The 27035-nt window shown below is 38.6% G+C and overlaps 1 protein-coding gene across 3 annotated transcripts in view; it reads right to left on the bottom strand.

The window, feature by feature from the left end:
- Positions 1 to 5502: 5502 nt before the first annotated feature.
- Positions 5503 to 27035, bottom strand: part of LOC124401641 (NLR family CARD domain-containing protein 3-like) — a 30602-nt gene continuing 9069 nt past the window's right edge. The window contains exons 8-12 of one of the 3 annotated variants that reach the window (XM_046874074.1): positions 21959 to 22132; positions 21370 to 21543; positions 19879 to 20052; positions 17616 to 17789; positions 5503 to 5862 (exon numbers count right to left, since the gene is read on the bottom strand). In XM_046874074.1, the coding sequence (XP_046730030.1) occupies positions 5703 to 5862; positions 17616 to 17789; positions 19879 to 20052; positions 21370 to 21543; positions 21959 to 22132 (856 nt within the window). In that variant the 3' untranslated portion in view covers positions 5503 to 5702. Of the gene's footprint in view, positions 5863 to 14834; positions 15016 to 16459; positions 16961 to 17615; positions 17790 to 19878; positions 20053 to 21369; positions 21544 to 21958; positions 22133 to 27035 lie in introns of those variants that run through there. The other 2 variants (XM_046874075.1, XM_046874076.1) reach the window with 2 other exon arrangements.

Raw genomic sequence — 27035 nt, 5'->3', positions numbered from 1 at the left:
CTAGACAAAATCAAGCGCTTATCTGGTCTGGACAGAGGAGGGTAAAGAAGCCTTTGAGACAATAAAAAGCTATTTAAAATCCTCCCCAGCTTTAGCTTGTCCTGACTATACAAAACCATTTCATCCTTATGAATTGGAAAGGCGAGATTTTGCATCAGCCATACTGGCACAACAGCAACAAAGTATGGGAAAGAAGCCAATTGCATACTACAGTACAGCTCTTGATAATGTGGAGAAGGGCATGCCACCATGTTACAGAGGTTTGGCCGCTGCAGCATTTGCTTATCATAAGGCATCGACAATCACAATAGGTCATCCAGTGACCCTGTACACTTCTCATATGCTACACGCCTTACTGACAAGTCAAAAGTTTGTGATAACAAATGCTCGTAGGACAGGTTATGATGTAATTCTGTCCGCACCAGAATTAACAATTGAGAGATGTCTCACAGTCAACCCAGCTGACCGAGTAGTACTACCAGATGAGGGAACTCCCCATGAGTGCATTATAGTAGCAGAGAAATTTCTAAAAGCTAAAGATGACCTAGATAATCAACCACTGCAAAATGCCCAACATGTCTTATTCGTGGATGGTTCATGCTACCGCACAAATGATGGTAACAAAGCAGGATATGCTGTGGTCGTGTACAATGAGAAAGAAGATTTATGGAGAGCTGATGGATCATCCATTGTGCATGGTCCTGCAATTTCAGATTTGTTTAAAGCAATGATGCTTCCAAATGCACTAGCCATTGTGAAATGTAAAGCCCACAAGACTGATGGTAATGCAGCAGCAGATGAGGCAGCCAAGAAAGCAGCGGTAGGTGGAGACTGTGTAAAAGTAATGATGCAGGGCGAGGAACAGGAGAAAGAATAAGGACAGGTGACAGAGGAAGATCTTGGGGAATACCAGGATGTAGCAAGTGGGGAGGAGAAGGAGATGTGAAAGAAACGAGGTGCAGTACAAGATCCCAACACAGGGTTATAGAGAAGCATTGATGGGGTATGGGTGGCACCTATAGCTCTTTTGTAAATGCTCATTAATGAAGCACATGGGGTAGATCACTGTAATCGTAGGGCAATCGTGAACACAATCCGAAGGAATTGGTGGTCCCCATACCTGGCCACTATGGTGGACAAATTCCTGAGGTCCTGTGAGCTATGTGCAGCACGTAATGTCAGAAAACATTTTACAGCACCGATCAGTCACATACCTGAACCAAGGGGACCATTTAAACATTTGATGATGGATTTTGTGGACATGGCAGGAAGGAAAGAAATACATTTTGGTGGTGATAGATCGTTTTAGCAGATGGGTGGAGGCAATAGCTACAGCTAAGAATGATGCAAAGACTGTAGCTAGGTTCTTGGTCAGAGAAGTATTTCCAAGGTTTGGAATACCTGATAAGTTGAGTTCTGACAATGGACCGCATTTTCTGAATAACGTGATTAAGTCAATAACAGAAGCCCTGTGTATGAGGCAGAGAATGGGTTGTGTTTATCATCCACAATCACAGGGAATGGTAGAGAGCCAATGGTGTGTTGAAGGAGAAAATAGCGAAAATTTGTGCAAGTACAGATTTAAATTGGGTACAGGTGCTTTCGCTAGCGTTGATGAAAATGCGCTCTTATTAGCGAGACTGTGCGCTCATTGTTTGGACAAACGGTAAGCTTTGGATCAGAATATCTACGTGGATGTGGATAAAGTTTTTTTTTTTTTTTTTTGGGCCCTAGTCGAAAGAAAAAAAAAAAAAAAAAAAGAAGAAGGATGAATAAATAAAAAGATTTTTCCTGAACATATCCTTGTAAATGTATATACTTGTGCTTGGTTACTAATTTTTGAAGTAATCACATGACTACTAATTTTTCTACTCTATATCACTCTCTTTGATCGGAAACACTATATCCTTTATATGTTTCGTTTATGATTGTATCGTATTAATCATGTTGTTGTTGTGAGTATTTCATGTTGTGTACAGGAACATGGCTGCTGGTGGACGTAGGTGGCTCCTGCAAGGTGTGCGTTTGCATCGAGGTGCGTGTGCATACGTCGACGTGTGTGCTGAGGGGTATCGCTTTGACTTGGACGCATTCAGAGGTCCGTACGGTGCTTGCGATGTCACTAGCAGTCTCGGGTGCTCACAGTTTCCTGTTCCCGGACTTCGTCATGCACCGCACCTTTGTGACGTACTACACCATCACCTTCTGTGGCTATATTCTCTCCCCTGCCGCACTGGATCAAACGCATGTCTCCCGTTCGATAGTTCCACCACTTTGCACTAGACTCCGTATTTTTTGGTTCGGTTTTGTTTTCTTATGTGTTATGTTTTAGCTACCTGTACTGTCACGACTGTGGATGACCTTGGTGGTGAAGCCACTGTCGCACCACTGGCGGGCAGGGTGGGAATTTTCCCTGAAAATTGGCTGCTGTCAGGGTTTTTCGCCCACTCCTGGTTCATCGTGTTGTGATTAGGCTTATTCGATGCTGTTGTGATGGGGAGTGATGTCGATTTTCGTCAATGTTTGTTTTTTGCATTTTCAAAGATTTTAGTCGATTTCACTGATCATAGGCGATTTTTCGAGTCGAGTTTTTGGTGGCTGTTTTTGTTTTGCATTCTACTTGCTGTTTTCGATTTTAGTCGATTTTTGTTCATTAATTTTTACCTTCTGGATTTTGTCGATTCTGATGCGATTAATCTGTGTTTGATTTTGATGCAATCATATTTTTCTTCAAATCCTGGGTCTATGTGTCACTGATGTACTGCTATTATGATTATTTTACTTTGATTATTGTGGACGGTATGCCCTAACAGACGTTTGGATTCCGATCTTTGGATCATCATGTGGATTTATCATTTTCTTTCATGGATGTCAACATACGAGCGCCTGGTAAAGTGTTAGTAACCTCTTCCAGGGCTCCAACGAGACCCCCTGCGATACATAAAGTATCTGGGTCAGAAGAAAACTACATGTGCCGAAAAACTCAATGTAAAACATGTTATTTTTGTTTTATGTGACATGTATGTTTGTTAATGGGTTAACACGGAAGTAGGCAGAGTGTGAGACTTATTAGTCTCAGACGGGGGAGTGATGTCGAGAAAAATGTTTGAATTAACCTTAGTTAGAGTGTGTTTTAATCCAATTAATATCCATCCAATAAATTGACCTAATAATTAGTATAGAACCTATTACATACAATAGAAGCAGCTTGATTAAAACCTATTTTAGTTTATGTTTTAATCAGTCTCATGTAGTCTATGTACTCCAAGTATAATTTACAATAGCGATCAGATATTAATAAATAGAGTAGAGTAGAGTCTGACTGGTGTTATGAGTGTGTTGGATAGACAAGAAAGAACAACATACAAGGCTTAAGCATGTTTATTGTGCAGAGAAGAGGTGAGATTTACGATGCTGTTAGTGAAGAATGCTCCTAAGAGATGTCCCAGGACTTCTGTAAGTTGAAGCTGAATAAAAGAAACAAAGATCACAATAACTAAAAACATACAACTAATATGCAGAGGTGGGAGTAAGTCATTAAATGCAAGTCTCAAGTCAAGTCCAAGTCTTAACATTGCAAGTCAAAGTCAAGTCAAGTCATTCTGTTGTAAGGGTCAAGTCAAGTCAAGTCATACTCTTTGTCAAGTCAAGTCAAGTCAAGTTGCAACTTAGTCATCAAGTCATACCAAGTCGCACACAGATTTGTTTGACACATTTTGTAACTCAGGGACTTTTATTACTTATTTAGACACAGAGGGCTGATGATGGGTTACAAAAATAAATAAATTAATGTTATTTGTGTAATAAAATACGTTAAGAAGCACTTTAAATGCTTTAAAATAAAAATAAATTAAATAAACAAGTAAACAAGAATTAATAAAACTTTTCCCATCTTGTGCTAGCCCTACATATATTTTTGCTGTGATATCCCCTATGAAAGTGTAAACTAAACAAAAACATTCAACATTTCAATTAAATCCAATTAGGCCAACGTGAACAAAAAAAAAAAAAAAAAGAACATTACAGTGAATTGCATTTGCAAAAAATCTAACTGGACAAAACTTTATCGGTCATTTGTGAGTGATGGGGTCGCATTATCACTCCCCCATGGCTGAATACACGTTCAACTGGTGCACTAGATGCTGGAATTGCCATAAGCCTGGTAGTCACCTTAAATAAAGAGGGTAATGCATTCCTATTTATAGACCAAAACTGAAGAGCATTCTGTCCATCACAAATGTCAAGGTAGTGGTTAAACTGGATAAGCGGACTAGAGCACGAATTGGTTTTCTGTTTTTTGCAGTAACCTGTGAAAAGCCCAGATTGATGCCCTGCCTCTGGCTCTCCAACTTGGACTTCAGGGTTACTGGTGGAAGCTGGAGATGGCGTGGTCTTGTGTGCCTCTTCGATAATCAGGTCTGAAAAACACAGAACATTCATTGCAAAAGGTTGGAGATATGTATGGATTATAAATTATAGTTAGTTACTGAGTTACAGACATGACCTCTACACTAAAATAATTTATAGACCAATTCGTGTTATATTTCAAATTGAACAAAATTATTTAATTACAAAGCTACCTTTAATCATTGTAGACACTACCTCCTTGGTCTGATCAGGAGCCAAGACATCATGCATTAACCACGTGGTCAAGTAATGCAGCTTTCAGGTAGAGAGGGTCTGAGAAGGGAAGGGTTGCTGTATCATGCTCACCATCTTCCATCCTTACATTGACAAAGATCCCTTTGAATCTTCTTTTAAGGGAGGCCTGTAGGCTATGAATAAAGCCACCCAAGTAGCACACATTGTCTTTTTCATTCTCTAAATGGTGATTTAATGAGAGAACACATGGAGCCACTGCACTGATTGTCACTACTGGGTAAGATCGGTGGCCTCTGCAAAGGGGTGTAAGATGCGGACAAGTTCTTGTAATTGGCTCCACTCTCGTGATGTGAAGATCAGTTCTTTATGGCCAACATTTGAAAGAACTACGCCCAGTCTTTGGTTTTCACATGCAAGGATTGCTTTTAACTGTCTCAGGGTGGAATTCCAGCGAGTAGTCACCGAAGCTGGGATTCCATGTTGACCGAACTCCGACTCAAAGTTCTCTTTGAAAGAAGAACTGGTGTGGAGCAATGAGCTCAATTTTGAGGACTTTGACAAACTGGCACTTGCAACTTTTGTGTCTTTAAGGCCATCCCCTATGACCAACTGCAAGGTATGAGCAAAACACTGGAGTCTGGTTTGTGGTTTTAAAGTTCTATCCATCATCTCTTGCTCCTCTACAGACACATCATTCCACATCTCTGCATCATCAAGACTATCCTCCACCTCCTCCTCTGCTTCTGGAAAGCAGACAGTGAAGGCTTTCTTCATGTTCGCCGCATTATCGCACATCGCATGATATGTTTTCACCAGTGTGTGATCCTTTGAACCGGTCACATGCTAACAAGTTTGACTGTAGCTTCGGATTGTCATTTTAAATGTCGAGCCAGTGTGCTGTGACCCCTAAAAAGCCCCTCATTTTACGGTCAGACCAAATGTTAACGGTCACTGACACATTGTCTATTCTGGCAAGTTCCGCTTTTAATTTAAGCTTCCTTTGGCTCACCTGATCTTCAAGTTTTGAGGTCATTGTGCGTCTACAAACAGGAGTGTATTTACTGTCCACAATAGACAAAAAGTGATGAAAGTTTTTATTGTCAATTATTGACAATGGAAGATTGCTGTTTATGATCAGGTCTGATAGTATTGAGTGCGTTATTGCTGCTGTAGAGTGGAACAGTGCGCTGGTCAAAGAACTGCAAGATGCGAGGCTGCGTTGAATCTATCTCAAATTTAGCCTTAAGGTACTCTTCATATCTAAAAGAAAAGAAAAGCACCTATTACTTTATGTAATAGACACATGTTCTTGACCACTATTTCGGCGGGCGTGAACGTTACTGTCAAATAACTTGTGTAATGCAATTTTCGTTTCAACTCTGATTCTGATGAATGTGGACCTCAAGTTTACATTATTATATCGCTAACTGTTTGATTTAAGTTGAAAGTAGATAGATACCACAGAAAACCTCGTGCTTGAAAACTAGCAAAACATTTGCGTTGCCCCAGTGACCAACCACTACTTACTTCTCGCTGTGCAACTTGAAGTGACGAATGAAATTTGAAGTTGTGGCCAATGAATTACTTATCTTGGCACTGCAGATATTACACACAGCCGTTCTTTTTTTGGCCGTGTACTCGTAATCTTTAAACCCAAACTTTATTATCTGGGGCTGTTGTTGTTGTTGTGGTGTTCATGTTGTCTTGTCCGCGGAGGGATCTGCTTAGGGATCTAGCGTCTAGCGGTTTACGCATGCGGAAGAGTAGCTTGGGTTCGCCGACTTATTGGAAAATATATAGTTCATTCTTAAATATATAAAAAAATCACAATAATTGAAAAAAATTATTTTCCGCAAGTCATTTCAAGTAAATAGGCACAAGTCTGAGTCAAGTCTAAAGTCACAAGGAGCAAGTCTAAAGTCAAGTCGAGTCTTTTCAGAGATCTAGTCAAGTAAGTCTCAAGTCCAGAAAATTGTGACTTGAGTCTGACTCAAGTCAAGTCATATGACTCGAGTCTCCCACCACTGCTAATATGTGCATGTAACAACAAAAGTAATAAGCTTACAATCATTATAGTTGTGTTAAATGAAGTATGACCTAGACACTAACATAACCATGTAGAATAATGTAGTTAAACATATACAAATAGACAATTTAAGTAAAATCATATAGCTTGATTTAATAAAAATGGAATAGCAAATAGCATCATAAAAGCAAAACACTTACACAGAGTAGATGTAGGGAAGATAAAGTAGGCCGCAAAATGGTTGTCCATGCATAAAAACCTGAGAGCAGGAGGAAGCGGTGCCCTGGCTAATCAGTACGTTGTGATTGGCCTGAATACCTCTAAAGTCAGCCGGAAACGTGACGCTCCTTATCATGTTTGAAAGATTCGCTCACAGTGCAATACTAACAGGAGTTAACTTACAGGCTGTGAGTCCAAGCGAGAGGTATTATGCTAATGTCGGTCTTTACTACATCACCAATCCCAGGAAGTAAACTGTTGCCTACAATCCGTGTGTTTGTTGTAGTCCAAGAAAAGAGATTTACGTTGGAGACAATAACTCCCATCATCGTTTACTTTGGGGTCTTTATATGGCATTCACCAGCAAATTATAGTTGTTCTTTCCCCCTTCATGTAATAATCTGGTCTTTTATTTTTTAGGACTTGAAATAGTTCAGTTGGAACTATTTCCTGTTACCTCTCCAACTTTTGCAGCCAGCACCTTGAACACTCCTTACACCATACCTGTCAGAACTCAAGACACAATTTCGTCTTCATCTTCACAACTTGGCAAACCATGGCATGCAGACTTTCAGGTTAACTGGGAGAGGATGCCAGCAGCAATTGGAAGAGCATTAGCAAATAAAACAAGACCATCCCCCAGCGATAGAAAAGATATGGTGAAGGAAGTGGTTGATCAGATGCTGGAACATGACTCTAACCCATCGAGAGCAATCTATTACAATATTGTTTGAAGCATTGTAAGGAGCCATGCAAATTGTTTTGCAGATGTTGCAAAAAATGGAGACATTCTTGGAGATGGTTGTTACTCTCTTTTGCAACAAATTAAAACTCGGATGGAATACAAAAACAGGAACAATACTCTTGTGAGACGATGCAGAGAGAGAAGGCCACAAAGTGAGGGAGCAGATGAAGGCATGATAAGAGGCCCTGTAGATCAGTATGTCTGTGTAAGGTGGAGTCCTGTAGAATTTCCTCCTGGTGAAACTAAGCCATCATTACATGCCATGAAAAGTTATCTCCTTGACATCTACTCAGAGGAAGGCATAGTTGGTGCAGAGAGAGCTGAACCTCTGATGGAGAAAACCTACGTCATCCAGCGACGCTATCTTAATAGTATGCCTGCACCAGCCATTGCAGTGGTTATAGAGGAATGGCCGTATCTCTTCTCACTAAAAAGTCTTTTATTCCTTTTCTATCTTGTACACACTTAATGACTTAAAATCTCCAAAACATCAATAGTTTCATCTCAAAATACACATTTTACATTATTCCTGAGGTAACTATTACTTACTTTATGTAATTCTAAAGTGCACTTATTTCATTGCTAAACAACAATGTTTTTTGTGTATTTGGTATAATAACAAAAATGTGTAAAAATGTGTTTGCGTGGTTTATGGTTAAAAACACATTATTTTCCACATACAATAAATTTTTGTAGCTCCAGATATTTCTGCCCCTCTCAAACGCTCTGATTTTGTACAAAGCTAATCAATCTGAAAACCGCTGTGTCATCCGATTGGTCAGCTAACCGGTACGTTGTGATTGGTCTGAATACCTCTGACATCAGGCGGAAATCTGACGCTCCTTACCATGTTTGAAAGATTCGCTCACAATGTAATGCTAACAGGAGTTAACTTACAGGCTGTGAGTAAAAGCAGGAGGAATTATGATAATGTTGGTCAACGGTCCCAGGAAGTAAACTGTTGCCTATAATCTGTGTTTGTTGTAGTCTAAGAAAAGAGATTTACATTGGAGACAATAACTTGCGTCATCGTTTACTTTTGGGTTTGTACCTTTTGCATATTGTTAACATGTACTAATACACACTTACACACCAAAGAAAATGTAAAATTGTGAATTGGACTATAGTTGTTCTTTACATGGTTTAAATGAGGCTTTTTTTTGAGGATTTTTAGTAATCAAATGTGGAAGTTACTCAAGGAATCTTTTCATCTGTACTTCCTAGTTTCTTGACCAATAGGCTTGCACAATCCTCTCACTGTAACGCAACATTAAGATAATGCATAAACGTGCATAAAATGCATAATGCATAAACGTGAACAACATGAAAAGTGAAGGTTTCTTCTTCAATGTTTACAGTTATTTTTCACACTTCACTCTTCTAACGGATGTCCCCATCCTTATGAAGTTGCGAGAGGCCCTGGATAAGGACTACAACACAATCCTGAAGTTCTTCCAAGGAGTCAACTACCAGGGAGTGAAAGATGTTTTGGCTACTTTTGAACCAGAGGCATCAGATAAGACTGCAATCGTTCTACTTCTTCTGATGTCTTACTTCAAAGAGCCAAAGGATTCCATTGTGCTTGATGTTGATGTAAGTATATTTTTACTCTCAAATTAGCATTATTATTTTTGGATAAATGCACTGTGCTTGTATATTGCCTTTCTAGTCTTCTGAACACACTACATTTTACCCCATTCACACAATCATCAAAACCTTTTGGGTTTTGTTTCACTTTGAGGAACTGCGATTTTGTCCATCTTTATATACATCTTCCTGACCTGTATGTGCATGATTTACATTGCACTGCTGCCCCATAATTGGCTGATTTGATAATTGCATGAATAAAATGATGAACAGGTGTTCCTGATAGTTACAGCTGAAGTGCTTGGTGAGTGTACATTGTACACACTGAGTATCTTATATCATATGTAACCCAAAGTCATGATCGCAATCTAAATTTTACCAATTGTTTACTGCCTAATCTTAGAGAAATCGATGGGGGCAATTGATGATTTTAATTGAGTGCTGCCATAGTTTCAGATTATTAACGTCTTATTTAACTATTATTCTATTGATTTATTTGCAGCCTTGTGCCACAGCCACTGATATTGAAAGGACTGTGACACTACCAAGCACCCCTTGCTTGATTGTCCATGGTGATTTTTATGTTTTCTTTGTGTTTACAGTCCATGTAAAATCCATTATTAAATATGTTCTCAGTTTGTGACACCAGAAAAATGTGTTATTAAACACCCAGACAAATTTAAATGATTAAAAACAGCCAAATTAATAAAATAAGTTATCAAAATCTTGGATAAATATGCAGGACTCTCTGCTCTCAAACTCTGGAGAGTCTCTCTCTCAACTATCAAATACTGCTACAACCTGAATGGATGATCGCAAATGTTAAATGTTAGCCATGCTCGATGGCTCCAGTGCATCAAAGAGTTACCGTTTTAGCCCCACCCAAAAAATCCTGAACACAGAAATGTGGAAAAACTGTTTAACGGTGTAACTCCACAATTCAGTAATGCATAGTTCAGTCTTTGTAACGTGTTTCAGCTATTAATTTATGTGTTTAGAAACAATTCTCTGAAATAATTTGTTATCCTTTTCTTAAGAGTATGGCATTATGAGTATATATGGTTTTGTTTCAGGTGACACATTGACGCCGAGGGCATGGATGCTGTCGCTGGAGGGTCAAGTGGTCATGGGACCTCACCCTGACTTTACAACTGGTCTGGCGGCCACTTTTGCCAGCTACTATAATTTTAATTTAAAGTATGCTGACAGCGGTTCTTGCACTCTGGAATTCATTCAAAGGTAATGTCTACATTAATCCTCTGGGGCCAGTTGCACCAGCTGTGCGTAAGTTACAACTTAACCTAGTTGCGATGTAAAGGGACACTAATTTACAACTTAAGCACTACTAATTTTGGTGTTGCACCATTAAACTTCATAAGAGCGTAACATACAAACTAAATATTTACAAAAGAACGGTTGGAATTAAATGGCAGACTGACTTAACTAAAGCAATAAGCTCTTGTTTTGCTCCACAGACTTAAATCCTTTATACAAATGACATATATGTGACCGATCACGGAAAGTAGGGACACAAGTCGGATCTGGGGCATTTTGAGTTATTCACAGATTCTGCTTGAGTGACAATAGGGCTCATTTACATCTCATTTAGATAAGCTATACACCCTGTAAAGCTGTTTCAATATACAGATGCTCTAGCATCTTAAATGTATTTTGTGACAGAAGTCCAGATGACAACATGAAAAAAATAAACAGGACTTCTTACCTTTGTGTTGATATAACGATCGCAAGTCAAATCCAGTCTGTTTCAGATGTGTGAATAACCCATGAAAACTGACTAATAGAATATATCCAATGACCATGAAATATATAGTCTAGTGTTTACATCAGATTTCGCATGAAAGTCTTGTAATAGAATATAATATAGTTAAATCACTCCTCATCTTTGTTTTCACCATCACAAACGGAAATACCTATGACGCAGTTTTTTTTACCTGATGGGAGGGGTTCTAGTGGACCAATCACAGCGCTTGTGGTCCGTGTACATTTGATGTGCTGTAAAAAATCTGGCAAGGTGCACGTCAAGCTACGCAAAGCTACACAGAGGCTACGGATAGCCTACGGCGTAGACCTTACACACGACTATAAATCGGGCTTAAGTGTGTTTTGGGGCCCTGAAAAGTTTTTGACATGCTGCAATAAGCTGATCCATACACTTTATGTGCATCATGTTACTTTATAACTTTTTGTGCAGTATAAAAGCAGTAGTGGCAGCAGTGTCCAAATGATATGAACATATCTTTTCACTTCATTGTTTTGTTTTTGCAATGTAGTACTGCAACAGCTGTAAGAAAGGTTATAAAAAACTGTTAGCATATAAGGATGTAAATGGTCTTCCTTCCTGTAAATAGTCCAATAAATACCATACCGAGGTCATCATACTGAAATACTATTGTACCGTGAATCTTTGATACTGTTACATCCCATATAAAGATGCAACTTGACACATTGCAAATTATGAAAGTCATAATGTAAAAATGACAAAACTGAAGCATACATTAGAAGGCACTCTGTGATCCATGTCATTGGCACATTATTCCTGTTGAGTGGAGCAAATTCAAGCAAATTGATACAATTTTATTAAGGAGAAAATCCATATCAAAATTATTTATTTAAATGTTTGGGGTTTAACTGGACCAAAGTAATGTCACCTTGTTCGAACTGAGCTTACATTAGTTTTGCTCTGTACTGCAAAAGCATTGACCAACTGAAGGCTACTTTTTCATCCCACTTTTTGGGCATTAATCCGGAGACAGGCACAAAGTCAAAGAAGCAGAAAGGACTCATCAACCAGCAAGTCTGTACACTCATAAGAAAACTTATTGATTTTGAATGGATGTCAGTGTAGTGTGATCCAAAATTTTGTTCTTTGTTTAGCTAGAGGCAGTTATCCACTTTGACACTTACTATGTTCTTTGTTTAGCTAGGCAGTTATGCACTTTATAACTTACTATGTTCTATACTGTCTCTTTGTTCAATAAAGAAACACAACGAATGAGTTAATGTCCGTCTACGCTGTAAAAAGCCTTGTTGCAATTACATTTTACTGAAGTTGAATCAACTTGAAATTACAATTCACTTAAACTTTTTTGACAGGTGAGGAGTTGCTATTAATTATAAAAATAAACTTAAAATAACTCAAGCTAATTAAAATTCATTTTTATAATTTATAGCAACTCCTCATTGGTCAAGAAGGTGAAATGTAATAGTAACTTCAAGTTAATTAAATAAAAAAATGTAAGTGCAGGTTTTTACAGTGTAAAGTATAAGCAGTTCTGGAAAATATTTTTTCGAGATAGTCATTGAATAATAAATAAATGTATGTATGTAATAAATGTATGAAATAAACGTATGAAATTTTTGATTGTGTTTATTTGAATTTAACATTGTTTTAATGTTAAGTTATTGGCATAGCCAGTACTATTATAGTGTACACTGTAAATCTACAGCAGACTAAAGGCTAAATTGCATTACATTAACTGTAACTTAACAGCTAAATGCAATTATTATATGGAATAATGCTGCTATATCACAGTAATCTAAAAGACATTACTTGTAATTTCACATATTACTACAGGAGCATACTGCTAATTCACAGTAATACGAAGGCCTAACTACTGTGAGGTTACAGTAAGCAGCTGTAATTTCACAAGTCCTTACTGTAAAAATGACACCGTAACATACTGTGAAAGTACAGTAACAACTTGACAGTAATTTACTGTGAAGTTACATACAGTACCTTCCTGTGAAAGTAATGCAACTAGTTGCCAGTAATTTACTGTGAATTTACAGTCAAATAATTTACAGTGTAGCTCAGAGATGGACCTAACAATAAAATTCTTATTTATATTTTAGCAATATAATCATAAACACAACTTAGTGATTTAAATTAGACATTAGAAAAGTAAGCTAGCAAGCTAGTTCTGTAAAAATTAGTTAGCACACAAATTTTGCTGATAGTTAAATAATTTTGCTAAAGAGACAAAGCAATTCAAACTGGAATTGTTCTATCAAACTGCTCTTAAAAAATATTATTTTGGCTTCAAAGCATGTTTTGTTATACAGTATATACAAAAATCACTAACATTGAGGTGTATTTCTTTTCATGATAATAAAACATTATTAATGACAGGGATTTCCAATGGAAATTTTTGAGAAATGACTCAAAGATTGAAACTCCTTGCTAAAAATTCATTAGTATTATCTTTTCATGATTTCTCTTTTTTCTAAGGTTTTCTAACCTGAACCTCAGTGCAATAGGACCATAATGGGCCCATTTGTCCTTTTAATGTGAAAAGCCCTTCCTACCTCTTGATGTCGATTTGTACTCCATAAAACATATAACAAAAAGCTTAAAAAATTTCATCACATGCATCAAATGATTAAAAACAATTCTTACATTTATCAAATATTTAACAGGTTCTTTCTGTGGTAAATATGCAAGTTGTGAGAATGTAAGTTTTTAAAATTTTCGGTGCACATTTTTTTTCCACAGAGAGAACATTTTAAATATCATATCACAGTAAGTCATCAATGTATTAAGATATACTATACATATTTTGATTTTCAGTTTTACTTAAACAGTACTGCACAAGTATATTTGAAAGCAATACAAACAATATTCTATCAGAAGAGTAGGTATTAAGGTCCTCTTTTAATTAGACACCATTAATTTCATAATTAACTTTGGCTGTGCATGACTAAGTATAAATCATGGATTAAAAGCTTATTGCACAGAAGACATATGACATTGGTCTGTAAATTAAATTTGATCAGGAAAAATAAAGGAATATGCACAGAATTAACTATATACAAAATTATTAAAATATATTTCACACTGTCAATAATCTCTCCAGTGTTTTTATTTAACCTTCCTTACCAACATTTCAGATATATTTGGTTTCTCCCAGTTTAGGCTGTATAAATAAAGTTTTTACATTTAATTGCAAACTGTTCCTCATGCACCAGTGAAGGGTATTATTTGTTTTTGGGATTTTGGTTTAAATACTTTAAATTGTACAATATATAATACCATTTAAAATCAAGCTTTTTTCCCCCAAATGAAAAACGTTTCTAGTTTACGTATATAACCCTAGTTTTATCCCTGAGGGAACAAGGCGCTGCGTCGGAACGCTTTGGGAACACCCCCAAAGCGTTATGACGCAGCTTAAGTTCCTGAAAGGGAACTTATTTGAAATCTGTTGTACTTAAACAAAATTAATAGTGTAATATATTCTATAGATGCAGTGTATAATGTTGGGAAAATGTCTTAGTTAATAGTTTCAACCATGTAAAAGGTTTTTCTTTGTTTATTTATTTTTTACCATATTCTCTGAACTTGAATTAGTAACAACTTAATGTTCTAGGAAAAAAAAGCTGTAGCTGATTGTTTTGGTTGTTCTTTAAAACATTTTTGGTTGTTCAACCTTATTTATTATCAACTAGCTCTATCACAATACAAATTTACAGAATAAAAATCAGATACACCTCTAGCTACAAATTTCAACAATTTATTTATTTATTTTTAACAAGCCATAATGCCAGGGGTATAATTTATCAGTTGAATTTAGCTTTAAATACTTTAAATGACTAATCTAATCTAATCTAATCTAGTAAAACGTTAAATAAAATCATTAACAATATAAAAAGGTTTTTTTCCTTTTTCAAGAAAATTCATCAGTGTTGTATTATCATGATTTTTAATGCCTTTAATCAAACATACATATGAGCAATGCTTAATCCTTTCTGTACTGCACTTACATAGAAAATGTCATGTAGCAGGAGGATCGGCCGATACATGTGCAGCTAAAAACCAAACCTGAGCAAGGACATGAAAAGACAATTGTCAGTGAAAGATGTACTCTGAGAGGTGAAGCTTATTAAGGTGAGAGGGAAGAGGTGTGAGTGATGTGTCAAACAAGGAAGTGCAGTGGCTGTTGGGTAATGCAGTCCCTAAGCATAAACATGACAGGAATGAAACTGCAGTAAATTGTTTCACTGTCACATATTCAGACTTCAGTCTTCAGTATCTTCAGAACAGTAGGCCCAAAGGGTTAAAACATAATAATTATTATTATTCACAATCGAACAATTTGATGATTTCTTTTGTAGCAATTAAATTAAAAATGTCAATTTAAAATGTGAAAAATATTATTAGTGTTAAAAAAATTATTGCCTACTGGAAACCTTTGCTTCATTCAGTATGCTAAAATACTCAAAAGATATCTAGACAATAAACATTACAGTCACATTAGCTACAATAATACTCGCACAATGATCGAGATCCTGGCTCAAGGGACCATGACACAAGCAATAAAGATTCCCCACTCGCAGATCATGTCTGATCCACAAATTAATACAACCAGCAATCTTACTGAAATAAAACATTAAATTGCAGCATTTTGTGTGGGGGAAGACGTTCTAAATGTACTATTTTGATAACCAGCTACTTTGAAGACAGCATAAGCCATTCCTCTCAAAATCATTGTAAAGAAGGTGAATGCAGTTAATGTTACATACATCATTTGAATAATGCTGAATTACTTATAATAATCAGGATCTGGGGGTTCTGGCTTGGGTGGGGTTTTTTTTATTGGTTTTGTCTTTTTTTGTTTTTTCTCCACCAGTTGTCACCAGACTGTTCCCTTATTAGCGTCTTTTGTTGTCTTAGTAAGTCCTTGGTTTTGATTGTTTTTTTTTTTTTGTTTTTTTTTTTGCTGAGAGACACTATACTTAAGGTTTTTTTTCCCCCCCCGAGTTTCAAAAGAAATTCCCTTTTTGAATTTGAACTGTTTTCTGTCTGCACTTGTGTTACATATTTTGGGCCAGAGCTTTTGTTTTTTGCTGCATTCCTTTTTTGCTCTTATTGGACTTTCAAATAAAATTGCTAGAGCTCCATCCTCTCATGTAGTTGACCCAGTTCAAAAATCACAGACACTGTTATATAACCATATTTTTTCCAGTCCAATAATTTTAGATTGACAAGCAAGCACTTTAGCAAGCATTTACAATATTCAACTGTGGGTTGAGAAATAATAATTAATTACACATTATAATTAAATCCATGTGTAATGTACAGTATGTAAACAGTCATCCATGAATAATATATGTTAACCAGTGGTGGGTTGTCAGGGCCAGCAAAGCCTTCTCTGCTGGCCTAAACACTATCAGAAGCACTGACCTACATTTACAACCTAAATTCTAATATTTGTTTCATAAAATTGCATTAATTTATTCCCAACAGTTTATTCTCTTCATTTCATAGCGTATCTCTTGGCTGCACTGCTTCCAGTACGTTTGTGGATGTTAGATTTTTTGTCCAATCGGATTTCAGCCTCTATGTGCTGCCATGTCAATTTAATCTGCCCAGGGCCTTCAAAGTCTGTTTTGCTTGCCTTATTTACCAGTCTACCTAAGAACTAGCTCTGTTTCTTTAACCAATCAGATTTTAGATTTGCCTCACAGAATAGCATCAGCATTTTTCCATCCTCTGATTGGTTGGTCAGAGGGAAACTGTTACAGCCAAAACATCAATTTTTACAAACTATGTATTGTCAAACTATGTATTTTATACTTGGATTTTTTTATGAGGTCATGGGAATTTATACAATTAAGATAAAATTCAAACTGATTCACTGTACACAATGAGTAGAAACACTTAGCATGTTACATGTGTTATTACTGAATAAACATCTTATCAATTCTCCAAATGGACATGCAGGAACACCGACGTCTTCATTAAACACACAGATGTTCCTCACATGCTGAATGTGAAAGAAAAGCATGAGTTAATAACAAAAACTAGACTAAGGGACTAAATACTTCAACAGCATGTATTAGTCTCTGTCCTGAAGAAAACGTATCATAACCTGTTTACAACTGAACATTTAGCATTTAGATAACATTTAGCTAAAACAAAGAATCAGAATCAGGAGAATAATAAACACAAGTTTTAGCTCGTTTGATAATGAACATCACTGTGCCATTTCTGACTTCTGTCTTTTAGCTAGCTAAATAGACAGACAGACAGACAGACAGACAGATAGACAGACAGACAGACAGACAGACAGACAGACAGACAGACAGATAGATAGTACAGCAATGAAATGCAGTTTAGGATCTTCTAGAAGTGCAAATAGTAGCAATGTGCAAACTGACAAGTGCAGATAAATATGCAAATAGTACATATGCACAGCAAATAAATATAAAGGTTCTGGCAGCAAAATCTGCAGAAGCACAAAACAGAATTGAAACCAATTATAAAAAATACATTCTGACTAAACATAACGGTGACATTTTCAAAAAAAAACTTTTTTTTAATCTGGTTATCTGATATTTATTAGACCTAAATATAATTTTACCAATTAACGATAATGAGGTTAAAGGATTATTTCACCATTTAGAAAGATTATTACTCACCCCAGTATTTGTAGATTGTAATGTTTATCATCCTTAAGAGCAGAAAGTTGCTTCTTTCCTGAGTCTCCAATTTTATTCCAGGACAGATACAGTTCTCTCAAGTGGGATGGGTTTAATTTCAAAGCTGAAGTCAGAGCAGCACAACCTTCATCTGTGACATCACAGGTACGTAACCTACATAGATGTAATGACATTGTTCACTCTCTTGAACTTAGGAGGAGAAGCTACATTATGACTTTTTAACACGACTTTCTGCGCTTTCTTTTCCTTCCATCTCTCTTTCTCAGAGGAGCGTATAGAAAATATGCTCCCACAGCCAGTTCAGTTTGAGGAGCTGCTCGAGGTAGTGACTAGGGCTGTAAGCAACAATGTCCCCTAAGCAAGCTGGACGAATATTACTTGCCTCCGCGGCGGGGTTTGAAATTTTTTTTTCAGACCTGCACACTGAGGTGACCAGGTTGTGGGTTAAAGAGCCGGGTTGTGCAACAGACCTGGCTCTCAGGGCCACAAAAGAGACCTCCAGGACCATTGGCTGGTCAATGTCTGCCCTGGTCTCCACACAGAGTCACCTCTGGCTCACCCTGTCAGATTTGTCTGACAGGGATAGAGCCATTCTGCTGGACACCCCTGTGGTGGCAGATGCTGTCAATACAGTTGTCGAGAAATTTTAGGAGGCCAAGAAACAGGCGGCGGCATTCAAGCGGTTTCTCGGCAGGCACAGCCTCATCCCCAGCCTAGCACGAGTGCTGTGCATTGTGAAATTCAAAGATGGAGTGTAACCTCTCACGCTTCCCCAGAAACTGAGGTCCCTGGGAGATGCTCCAGACTGAGGCCCAGGGAGTTGATGGATCTGAGGACAGTCCTCTTCAATGAGAGGTCTTTGGCCAAAAGATCCTGACAGCCAGGAGTATTGTAGGGTCTCCGCCCCCAGCAGGGGGGCAATGTGCAACTCAGCACACGGTGCCTGCCCCTCCATGGTCCCCTCATGGGATCGGCTCATTAACCCTGCCACGAAGAGTGCTTTAGGGCATATACATCTCCATCGTGTACCCACCTCAGCCACTGCCCAAGAATTTAGCAATACCGGGTCCTTCTGTTTGGCCTTGCATTCTCACCCTGCACCTTCACAAAGTGTGTGGATGTGGCTCTGGCTTCTCTGAGACTCCTGGTGATTCGGATACTAAACTATATTAATGACTGGTTGATATTAGTTCGATCGGAGCACCCGGCGATCAGACATCGAGATGTCATTTTCACCCATATGAAGGAATTGGGGTTTAGACTAAATGCCAAAAATAGTGTTTTTTTCCTTGTACAGAGAACCACCTATCTAGGTGTAATGTGGGATTCGACTCACTGTGAAGCAGTTTCAAAGACTGCTGGGTCTGATTGCAGCTGTACCCAATGTGGTGCCACTTGGCCTCCTATAAATGTGACCCCTATAGTGGTGGCTCAGGGACAGAAGGTTTTCCCAAAAGGGCACCCTATTTTGGTCACGCTTCGAGTATTTCGGGCCTTAAACATGTGGAGCGATCCCGGGTTCTTGTTACAGGCCCTGTGTTTGGGGGCTCCTTGTCAGCAGGTAACATTAACAATGGACGTCTCCCTCATGGGTTGGGGGTGGTCATGAGTGGCCCAAGGTCTATGGCAAGGTCCCCATCTGTCATGGCACATCAACTGCCTGGAGATGCTGGCAGTGCTTCTAGCGCTGAAGCATTTCCTCATAGACCTATGGGACCATCATGTGCTGGTCTGTACGGACAACGCGTCGGTGGTCTCCTACATAAACCTCCACTCAGAAGTGGTGCAGCAAACCAGGTGAAGCTTAACTATGTGTGCCCGGTGTGAGCACTCGAAACATACATCAGCAGAACTGCTGTGTGCAAAGAGACGGACCAGCTGGTTGTCTGTTATGGTCCGTATAAAAAGGGGTTTTCATGCCGATTAACAGACCCTCAGCAGGTGGATTGTGGATGCTATCCACTCCTCTTATGAGTCCTCTAGTCTCTCTGCTCTTTTCGGGGTCAGCGCGCACTCAAGTCAGAGTGTGGCGGCCTCTAAGGCCTTGTCCTCTACAATCAGACTTCAGTTCCCCACCTCGCCATCTGTGTCGCCAATTCCCCTTGTCTCCAGAATACGCATGGCTCACAGTTTACTAACAGGTACACACATTCTTCTGTGAAGTTTGTTTTTCCAGTCCCGTTTTGTGCATCCTCCCATTTATAAATGAGACCCCATGTGACTATCATTAATATGATCTTACCACAGTATATCCAGGTTACATTGAGGACTCTCCAGTACAGCAGAGAGACACTTTACTCCTGAGTCGCCTATTTTATTAAAAGACAGAGCCAGGTCTCTCAGGTGTGAGGGGTTTGATCTCAGAGCTGAAGACAGAGCAACACAGCCTTCATGGGAAACACAACAACTGCACAACCTGTAGAGACACAATGAAACACAATATCAACAGATTTTGTTTATGATTACTTTTAAGATGATTTGTTTATAAAATGATTTACTTATTGTTATTGCCATGTGAATATAATATCTTCTGTTAATGCTATATAATTAAAAAAATATTATTTAATGTTAGTTTAAGATTCTCATATTTGCTTAAAATATAAGAGCTAATATCAGCAGCTGAATCTGAACAGAAAACAGCAGCAGAACAGAAAAATAAAGTTTATGATCTGCTGCTGTTTTCTGTTCAGATTCAGCTGCTGTAAAATACTGTAACAAATCTGACCCTCATTTCCAGTCTTTCATAAGAATGACAGGAAATGAGGGTCAGATTTGTTACAGTATTTTGTATATATTTGAAGAATGATCACTCCCCCGAAAATGTAATTGTTAAAAAATGTGTAATGTAATTAAACAGATTCTATTTGATTAGTTTTGAGATTAGGAGTCATTATTTTACAGGTTTTATTTTTCATTATTTTAAATCAGGTTTTGAATACCATGTATGTTGATAAGAACAGTTATCAGATTCCGATATAAATTTGGAATTGATCTGCTAGTGTGAATTTCTTTAGATTTTAATCTGTTTGGACAATTTTACCTAGTAAACACTGTTAGAATCATTTTGGCATATTAAAAGGTGTTAGTGACCATGTGCTGTGATCTTTTACAGAATAAATAGTATTTAAATATTATTCACAAAAAAATCTGAAAAATTAATGTTGCTGAGAGTTTTCTCCTTTTGAGCATGACTTGGAAGGCTGCCTCATTGGCCCCTGCCTAAAACATGGATGGCCCTGTTTAGAACAAGGCTGGAGGGTCCCCATGAATGGAACATGGCTGGAGGGAACACACTATCAACCTCTGACATGAAGCTGGCTTGTGGCATGAGCAACTGTTTTTCTTTGTGCTTATAATCAAGCTGAGCCTCAAAATAAATATGGCATTAAAGAGTGGGATGAAGACATAGCAAAAAAGAAAGATACACACTGCAGACATAAACACAAAAACGTGGTAGTACTGTAAGTATGCCTGACACACCACAACTTATACACAGTGCATTTAGTTTGTGTCCCAAGTGCAGTTGTGTGAGTACAGTGTTGAGTAAATTTGATATACATCAAGTTATAGACACACTGCAGTCATATAAGGGTTTGTGCTGCAGCTTTTTATATGTACATCAAAAGCCTGCAGTGAAAAAAAAGCCTAAAACCTAAAACTCCTTCAGTCTCATCATTTAAGAATATGTCTTACTGAAGAACAGGTCATGTGACTCTCAAAGAGTTGATCTTACCACAGTTTTGTCAGTTTACAGTGAGGATTCTCCAATACAGCAGACAGACACTTCACTCCTGAGTCTCCGATATTATTATAGGACAGAGTCAGTTCTCTCAGGTGTGAGGGGTTTGATCTCAGAGCTGATGTTAGAGTAGCGCAGCCTTCATTTGAGACACCACACTTGTACAACCTGCAGAGAAACACAATTAGTCACCCACTTGACTAGGTGACTCTTTTAGGTTGAAATTTTGATAAAATAAGGCTGTGCTTTTGAAATTATTACTTTTGTTAAGAATGAAAAGAGGCTTTAATATCACATTCTGATTAATTAAAAATTATTATACTAATTGACATTTATTATTTTTTTATATTGTGTAATATTAAGCAACTAAAGCTGTACAGAAAACAGCAGACTGACCGTCAACTTTAATCAGTTGAGAGAGAGAGAGAGAGAGAGAGAGAGAGAGAGAGAGAGAGAATAATCTGCTTTAATTAATTGTTGACGTTAAATGTCAAGATGTATTCATTTTTCTAGAAAGTTTTTCTTCCATTGCAGCTTCTCACATAAGTATCAGGATCAAGTATCAAAATGTCACCTCAGTTACCTCAGTTTCTCCAGTTTACATTGAGGATTCTTCAGTACAGCAGAAAGACCCTTCACTCCTGAGCCTCCGACTTTATTATCAGACAGAGCCAGTTCTCTCAGGTGTGAGGGGTTTGATGTCAGAGCTGAAGTCATAGCAGCACAGCCTTCATCTGAGACACCACACTTGCACAACCTTCAGAATGACACAGGGTCATCAACATATTTCTTTTTTTTTTTTTATCATGGCTCAAAATTACAGCGGGGAAAATAAGTATTTGACACATCAGCATTTTTATCAGTAAGGGGATTTCTAAGTGACACAAAATTTCCACCAGATGTAGCCATCAAGCCAAATATTGAATTCATACAAAGAAATCAGAACATTCAAGTATACAAGTTGAGTCATAATAAATAAAGTGAAATGACACAGGGAATAAGTATTGAACACATGAAGATAACAAGGTGCAAATGGCATAGAAAGCCAGGAGATCACCTAAAATCTGTCAGTATTGAGAGAGAAACCCTGCCCCCTATCAGTACTAATTGACATCAGCTGCTTTAGTCCTAATTGATGGCCTATGAAGGCTTCTCATTACCCAGGAGGCACACAGGAAAGACTTCATAATGGGTAAAAGCAAAGAACTCTCTCAAGATCTTCGTAATCTTATCGTTGAAAAGCATTTTGATGGGAATGGTTGTAGGCGCATTTCCAGAATGCTGAATGTTCCTGTGAGCACTGTGGGGGCCATTATCCAGAAATGGAAAGAGCATCAGTTCACCATAAACCGGCCACGATCAGGTGCTCCACGTAAGATCCCTGTCCGAGGAGTCCAAAGAATAATCAGGAGAGTTCGCCAAGAGCCAAGAACCACTCGGGCAGAACTTCAGGAAGACCTTGCATCAGCAGGTACTGTTGTTTCAAAGAAAACTATAAGCAATGCACTGAACCGCCATGGCATCCATGCACGCTCACCACGCAAGACTCCATTGCTGAACAAAAAAGCATGTTGAGGCTCGGTTAAAGTTTGCGAAAGAGCATTTGGAGAAACCTGTGGATTATTGGGAGACTACAGTATGGTCAAATAAAGCAAAATTTAACTTTTTGGCAGTCATTCTACACACCATGTTTGGAGAAGAAATGGCACTACCCACCACCCCAAGAACACCATACCAACAGTTAGGTTTGGGGCTGCTTTTCAGCAAGGGGTACTGGCAGACTTCGTATTATTGAAGGCAGGATGAATGGAGAAATGTACCGGGACATTCTGGATAAAAATCTGCTGCTATCTACCAGAAAGCTAAAAATGAAAAGAGGGTGGACATTTCAGAAAGACAATGATCCCAAACACAAGGCCAAGGAAACAATGAAGTGGTTTCAAAGAAAGAAAATCAAGTTGCTTGAATAACCCAGTAAATCATCTGACCTAAATCCAATAGAAAATCTATGGAGAGAACTGAAGATCAAAGTTCATAAAAGAGGCCCAAGGAACCTTCAAGATTTAAAGACCATTTGTGTGGAATTGGCCAAAATCACTCCTGAGCAATGCAGACGACTGGTCTCTCCATACAAGAGGCGGCTAGAAGCTGTAATCACCAACAAAGGCTTTTCTACAAAGTATAAAATAGTGTGTTCAATACATATTCCCTGTATCATTTCACTTTATTTATAATGACTCAACTTGTATTCTTAAATGTTCTGATTTCTTTGTATGAATTCAATATTTGGCTTGATAGCTACATCTGGTGGAAATTTTGTGTCAATAGCAGAAATCCCCTTACTGATAAAAATGCTGATGTGTCAAATACTTATTTTCCCGGCTGTAATATAAGATGATCTATAAGCATTAGAGCACACTCTGCTCAATTTATTTAAGTTGTGTTTAAGATTTCCCAGGTTCCTCATTTCAAAATCAGGTGTAAATTTGTATCTTGTGTTGTTAAAAGCAATTGTCATGGTCCTGGTTCTACTGCCAAACAAAGTTTTAATTTACCAGCATAGATTTAAATTTCTGCCTGTAAATTGGGGTTTGGTATATGTACATTATTTTAATGATATCTCTATATATTAAAACACACAGTTGTGTCCATGGACTGTAATCTCCTCAAACTTACACTTAAGTGCTGACTAGGACTGACTTTAAATGTAAGACATGGAAGTTTGGGTGGACCCTCATGTACCTGGGTTAGTCTAAACTTTATTACAGAGGGGTTGATAATCCCCTTAATGATAAAGGGGCCTATGTAATGGGGGGAGAGAGATTCTTGAAAGATGTTTTGAGGGGAATTGCTCTTTGTAGCCAGCCACACCCTTTGCCCTAGCCAATGTTTGGGTGCAGGACTGTTGGTGGTGGTTTGTGAGGTGGGGGTTGTGGTTGGACGTACAAAATAGGAGGGGGGAGTGCATAGGTGGCAGATACCTGATTGAACATGATGGAGGTAATACCTGTGGCTGTGCTAGTTAGAAAGTTGTGTGTGTATTTGACCCAGTGGAGTTGACTGCATGAGGATGAGGGGTTGATGGCTGTAATGCACTGGAGAACAGACTCCATGTCCTGGTTGGTGCATTTTGCCTGATCGTTAGTTTGAGGGTAAGAACCTTTAAGGATTAACTAATAGAGGCACCAAGGGCATTACAAAACACTTCCCATATCTGAGAAACAAACTGAAGCCCATGGTCCATGACAATGTCTAAAGAAATGCCAAGTGAACGAAAAACACAATTGACAAGGAGGTTGAAAGATTCACAAGCTGTAGGGAACTTAGGGAGAGCTACAAAATGGTCAGCCTTGGATAACTGGTCTACTATTGTAAGTATGGGGGTGTTACCTTAGGGTGGTGGTAAGCCAGTAATAAAATCGAGAGAAATGTGGAACAATGAAAGACTAGGGATTGGGAGGGTATGGAGCAGGCCGGGCAGGAGTTGGTGAGACGTCTTCCCATGGGTGCACAATGAGCATGTGGAAAGGAAGGTCTTGATGTCAGGCTCCATGGTAGGCCACCAGAAGTGTTTCCAAAGAAGCTTGATGGTTTGATTGGTGTCACTTTGACAGGAGATTCTCGATGAGAATCCCCCACTGAATAAACTATGAGTATGAATAAACTGCGATCGCACAAGTTGGGAACAAATAAACAGCCGGTGGGAACATTATCTGGTCTGGTTGGGTTCGTTGAGCCCTATTGACAGTTTCCTTGATCTTCCATGAAAGGTCCTTTACCACCCTGGAGAAGGGGAAGGATAATGCCTTACTTCCTTAGGTGTGAGCAACCTGGAAAAAGCACCAAGCTTAGTGTTCTTGGACCCGGGTGGTACGTGATGATGAATTTTAACAGCCCAAAGTACAGTGCTTAGCATGCTTGACAGGGAATTCAATCTCTTAACAGTCTGGATATAGGCCAGGTTCCAATGGTCTGTCCACCAACAAATGGTTGCTTCACTGCCTCAAGCCAGTGCCTCCATTCCTTAAGAGCCAGTTTGACTGTTAACAACTCATGTTTCCCCACATCATAATTGTGTATTGCAGAAGTCATTCGGCAGGAGAAAAAGGCACATGGGTGCAGTTTTGGGTAGGAAGCTGACCTCTGAATCAGAGGCAACCACTTCCACAATAAATTGTCTTGAAGGGTCAGGGTGTGCCAAAAAAGAGGCAGAAATAAAAAGTTCATTAAGCCAAGAAAATGCTTTGGAGGCCCTGGAGTCCAGATAAAGTGTGTGGCAGGGGATGTAAGTTGAGTAAGGGGAGCAGCTATCTGGCTGTAGTTGCAGATAAATCTAAGATTGAAATTTGCAAAGCCTAGGAACTGCTGCAATTGATTCACATTCATGGGTCTGGGCCACTCTACCGCTGCTTACAATTTTTCAGGCATGTGGAACATTTTTACACCTTAATGGACAACTGGTTCTCAAGCAGGCAAACATTGTTGGTGTGCTCCTCAAGATTCAAAGAACAAAAAAGGATGTCATCAAGGTACACAAAGATAAAGTGGTTTAAGAAGGACATTGGTTACCAGCACGTGGACTACCACTGGGGCAATGATGAGGTCAAACGGCATGACTAGGTACCCAAAGTGTCCCAGGGGGCTGTTTATCCTAACAAATTGGTAGGCATTTTTTAAGGTCACGCTTGGTACATACAAGGCACCTTGGAGGGGTTTAAAGGCCAAATTAATGAGCGGGAGGGATTATTTGTGAAAGATTAAACAGTCTACCAGAGGGCAAGTACACATACCTTGCTGAACACCTCATTTATAATGTGGCATTCATGAGTGACAGTAGACTAGTCAGGGGGTGATAGATCTATAGGGCCATTTTTGACACCAGTGGGAGGAAGGGCAAGCAGGTGGGGTGACAGAAGGGATTCCAGTTGACAACCCTTCCCACTGTGCAGTCAATGTGGGGTTTTGTTTCAAAAGCCAAGAGTGTCCCACCATTAGAGGGCTGGTCGGAAAATGGATCAGGTTCAGCTGGACCTATTCATAGTGATCACAAGGAGCAGTGTGTTTCCCATCCAGGACATAGACTTTCAAACCAAAGTTTCATTAGGGAGACCAGATAATGATGCTAGTTCAGCATTCAAAAAGCTGTCCTCAGAGCCAGTAAGGTAACAGAGAGATTGTTGTGACAAAGGGTGGAGGTGGAGGTAGGAAACAGCTCACCAGTAGCCCTGAATTTACTGGTGAGCTCCTTTTTGGTCAAAGAACATGTCTATGAAATGACCCAGCCATCATTGAGGGTGATCTTGTCCATTAGCAATTAAATAAGACCATCTATAAACACTCTCTGGAGAGCTGCATCATTCCAACCTGACTCTGCCAGGATCTGAAAATCCTCTAAGAACCTCTAAGAGTCCATCAGAAAGAAAACCTTGGCTGCATCAGAGACATGAAAGAGTGGCTGCTGGCAGAACACATGAGCAGGAATGCTTTACAAAATCACAAAGTGAAGCTGGTGTGAAAACAGAGGAGAAATCAGAGTCACATCAGCAAGTTATTTACTGAGGAAGAGTTTCTGAAGAGCTGCATGATGAAGCTGTGAGACGCCTGGTATAATATTTTAAGTTATTTAGTTTAAGTTTAAGATTATTTTTTATAAAATGGCA

This window comes from Silurus meridionalis, chromosome 18, assembly GCF_014805685.1.
Source record: "Silurus meridionalis isolate SWU-2019-XX chromosome 18, ASM1480568v1, whole genome shotgun sequence".
NCBI lineage: Eukaryota > Metazoa > Chordata > Actinopteri > Siluriformes > Siluridae > Silurus > Silurus meridionalis.
This window is presented reverse-complemented; position numbering and strand designations above follow the sequence as displayed.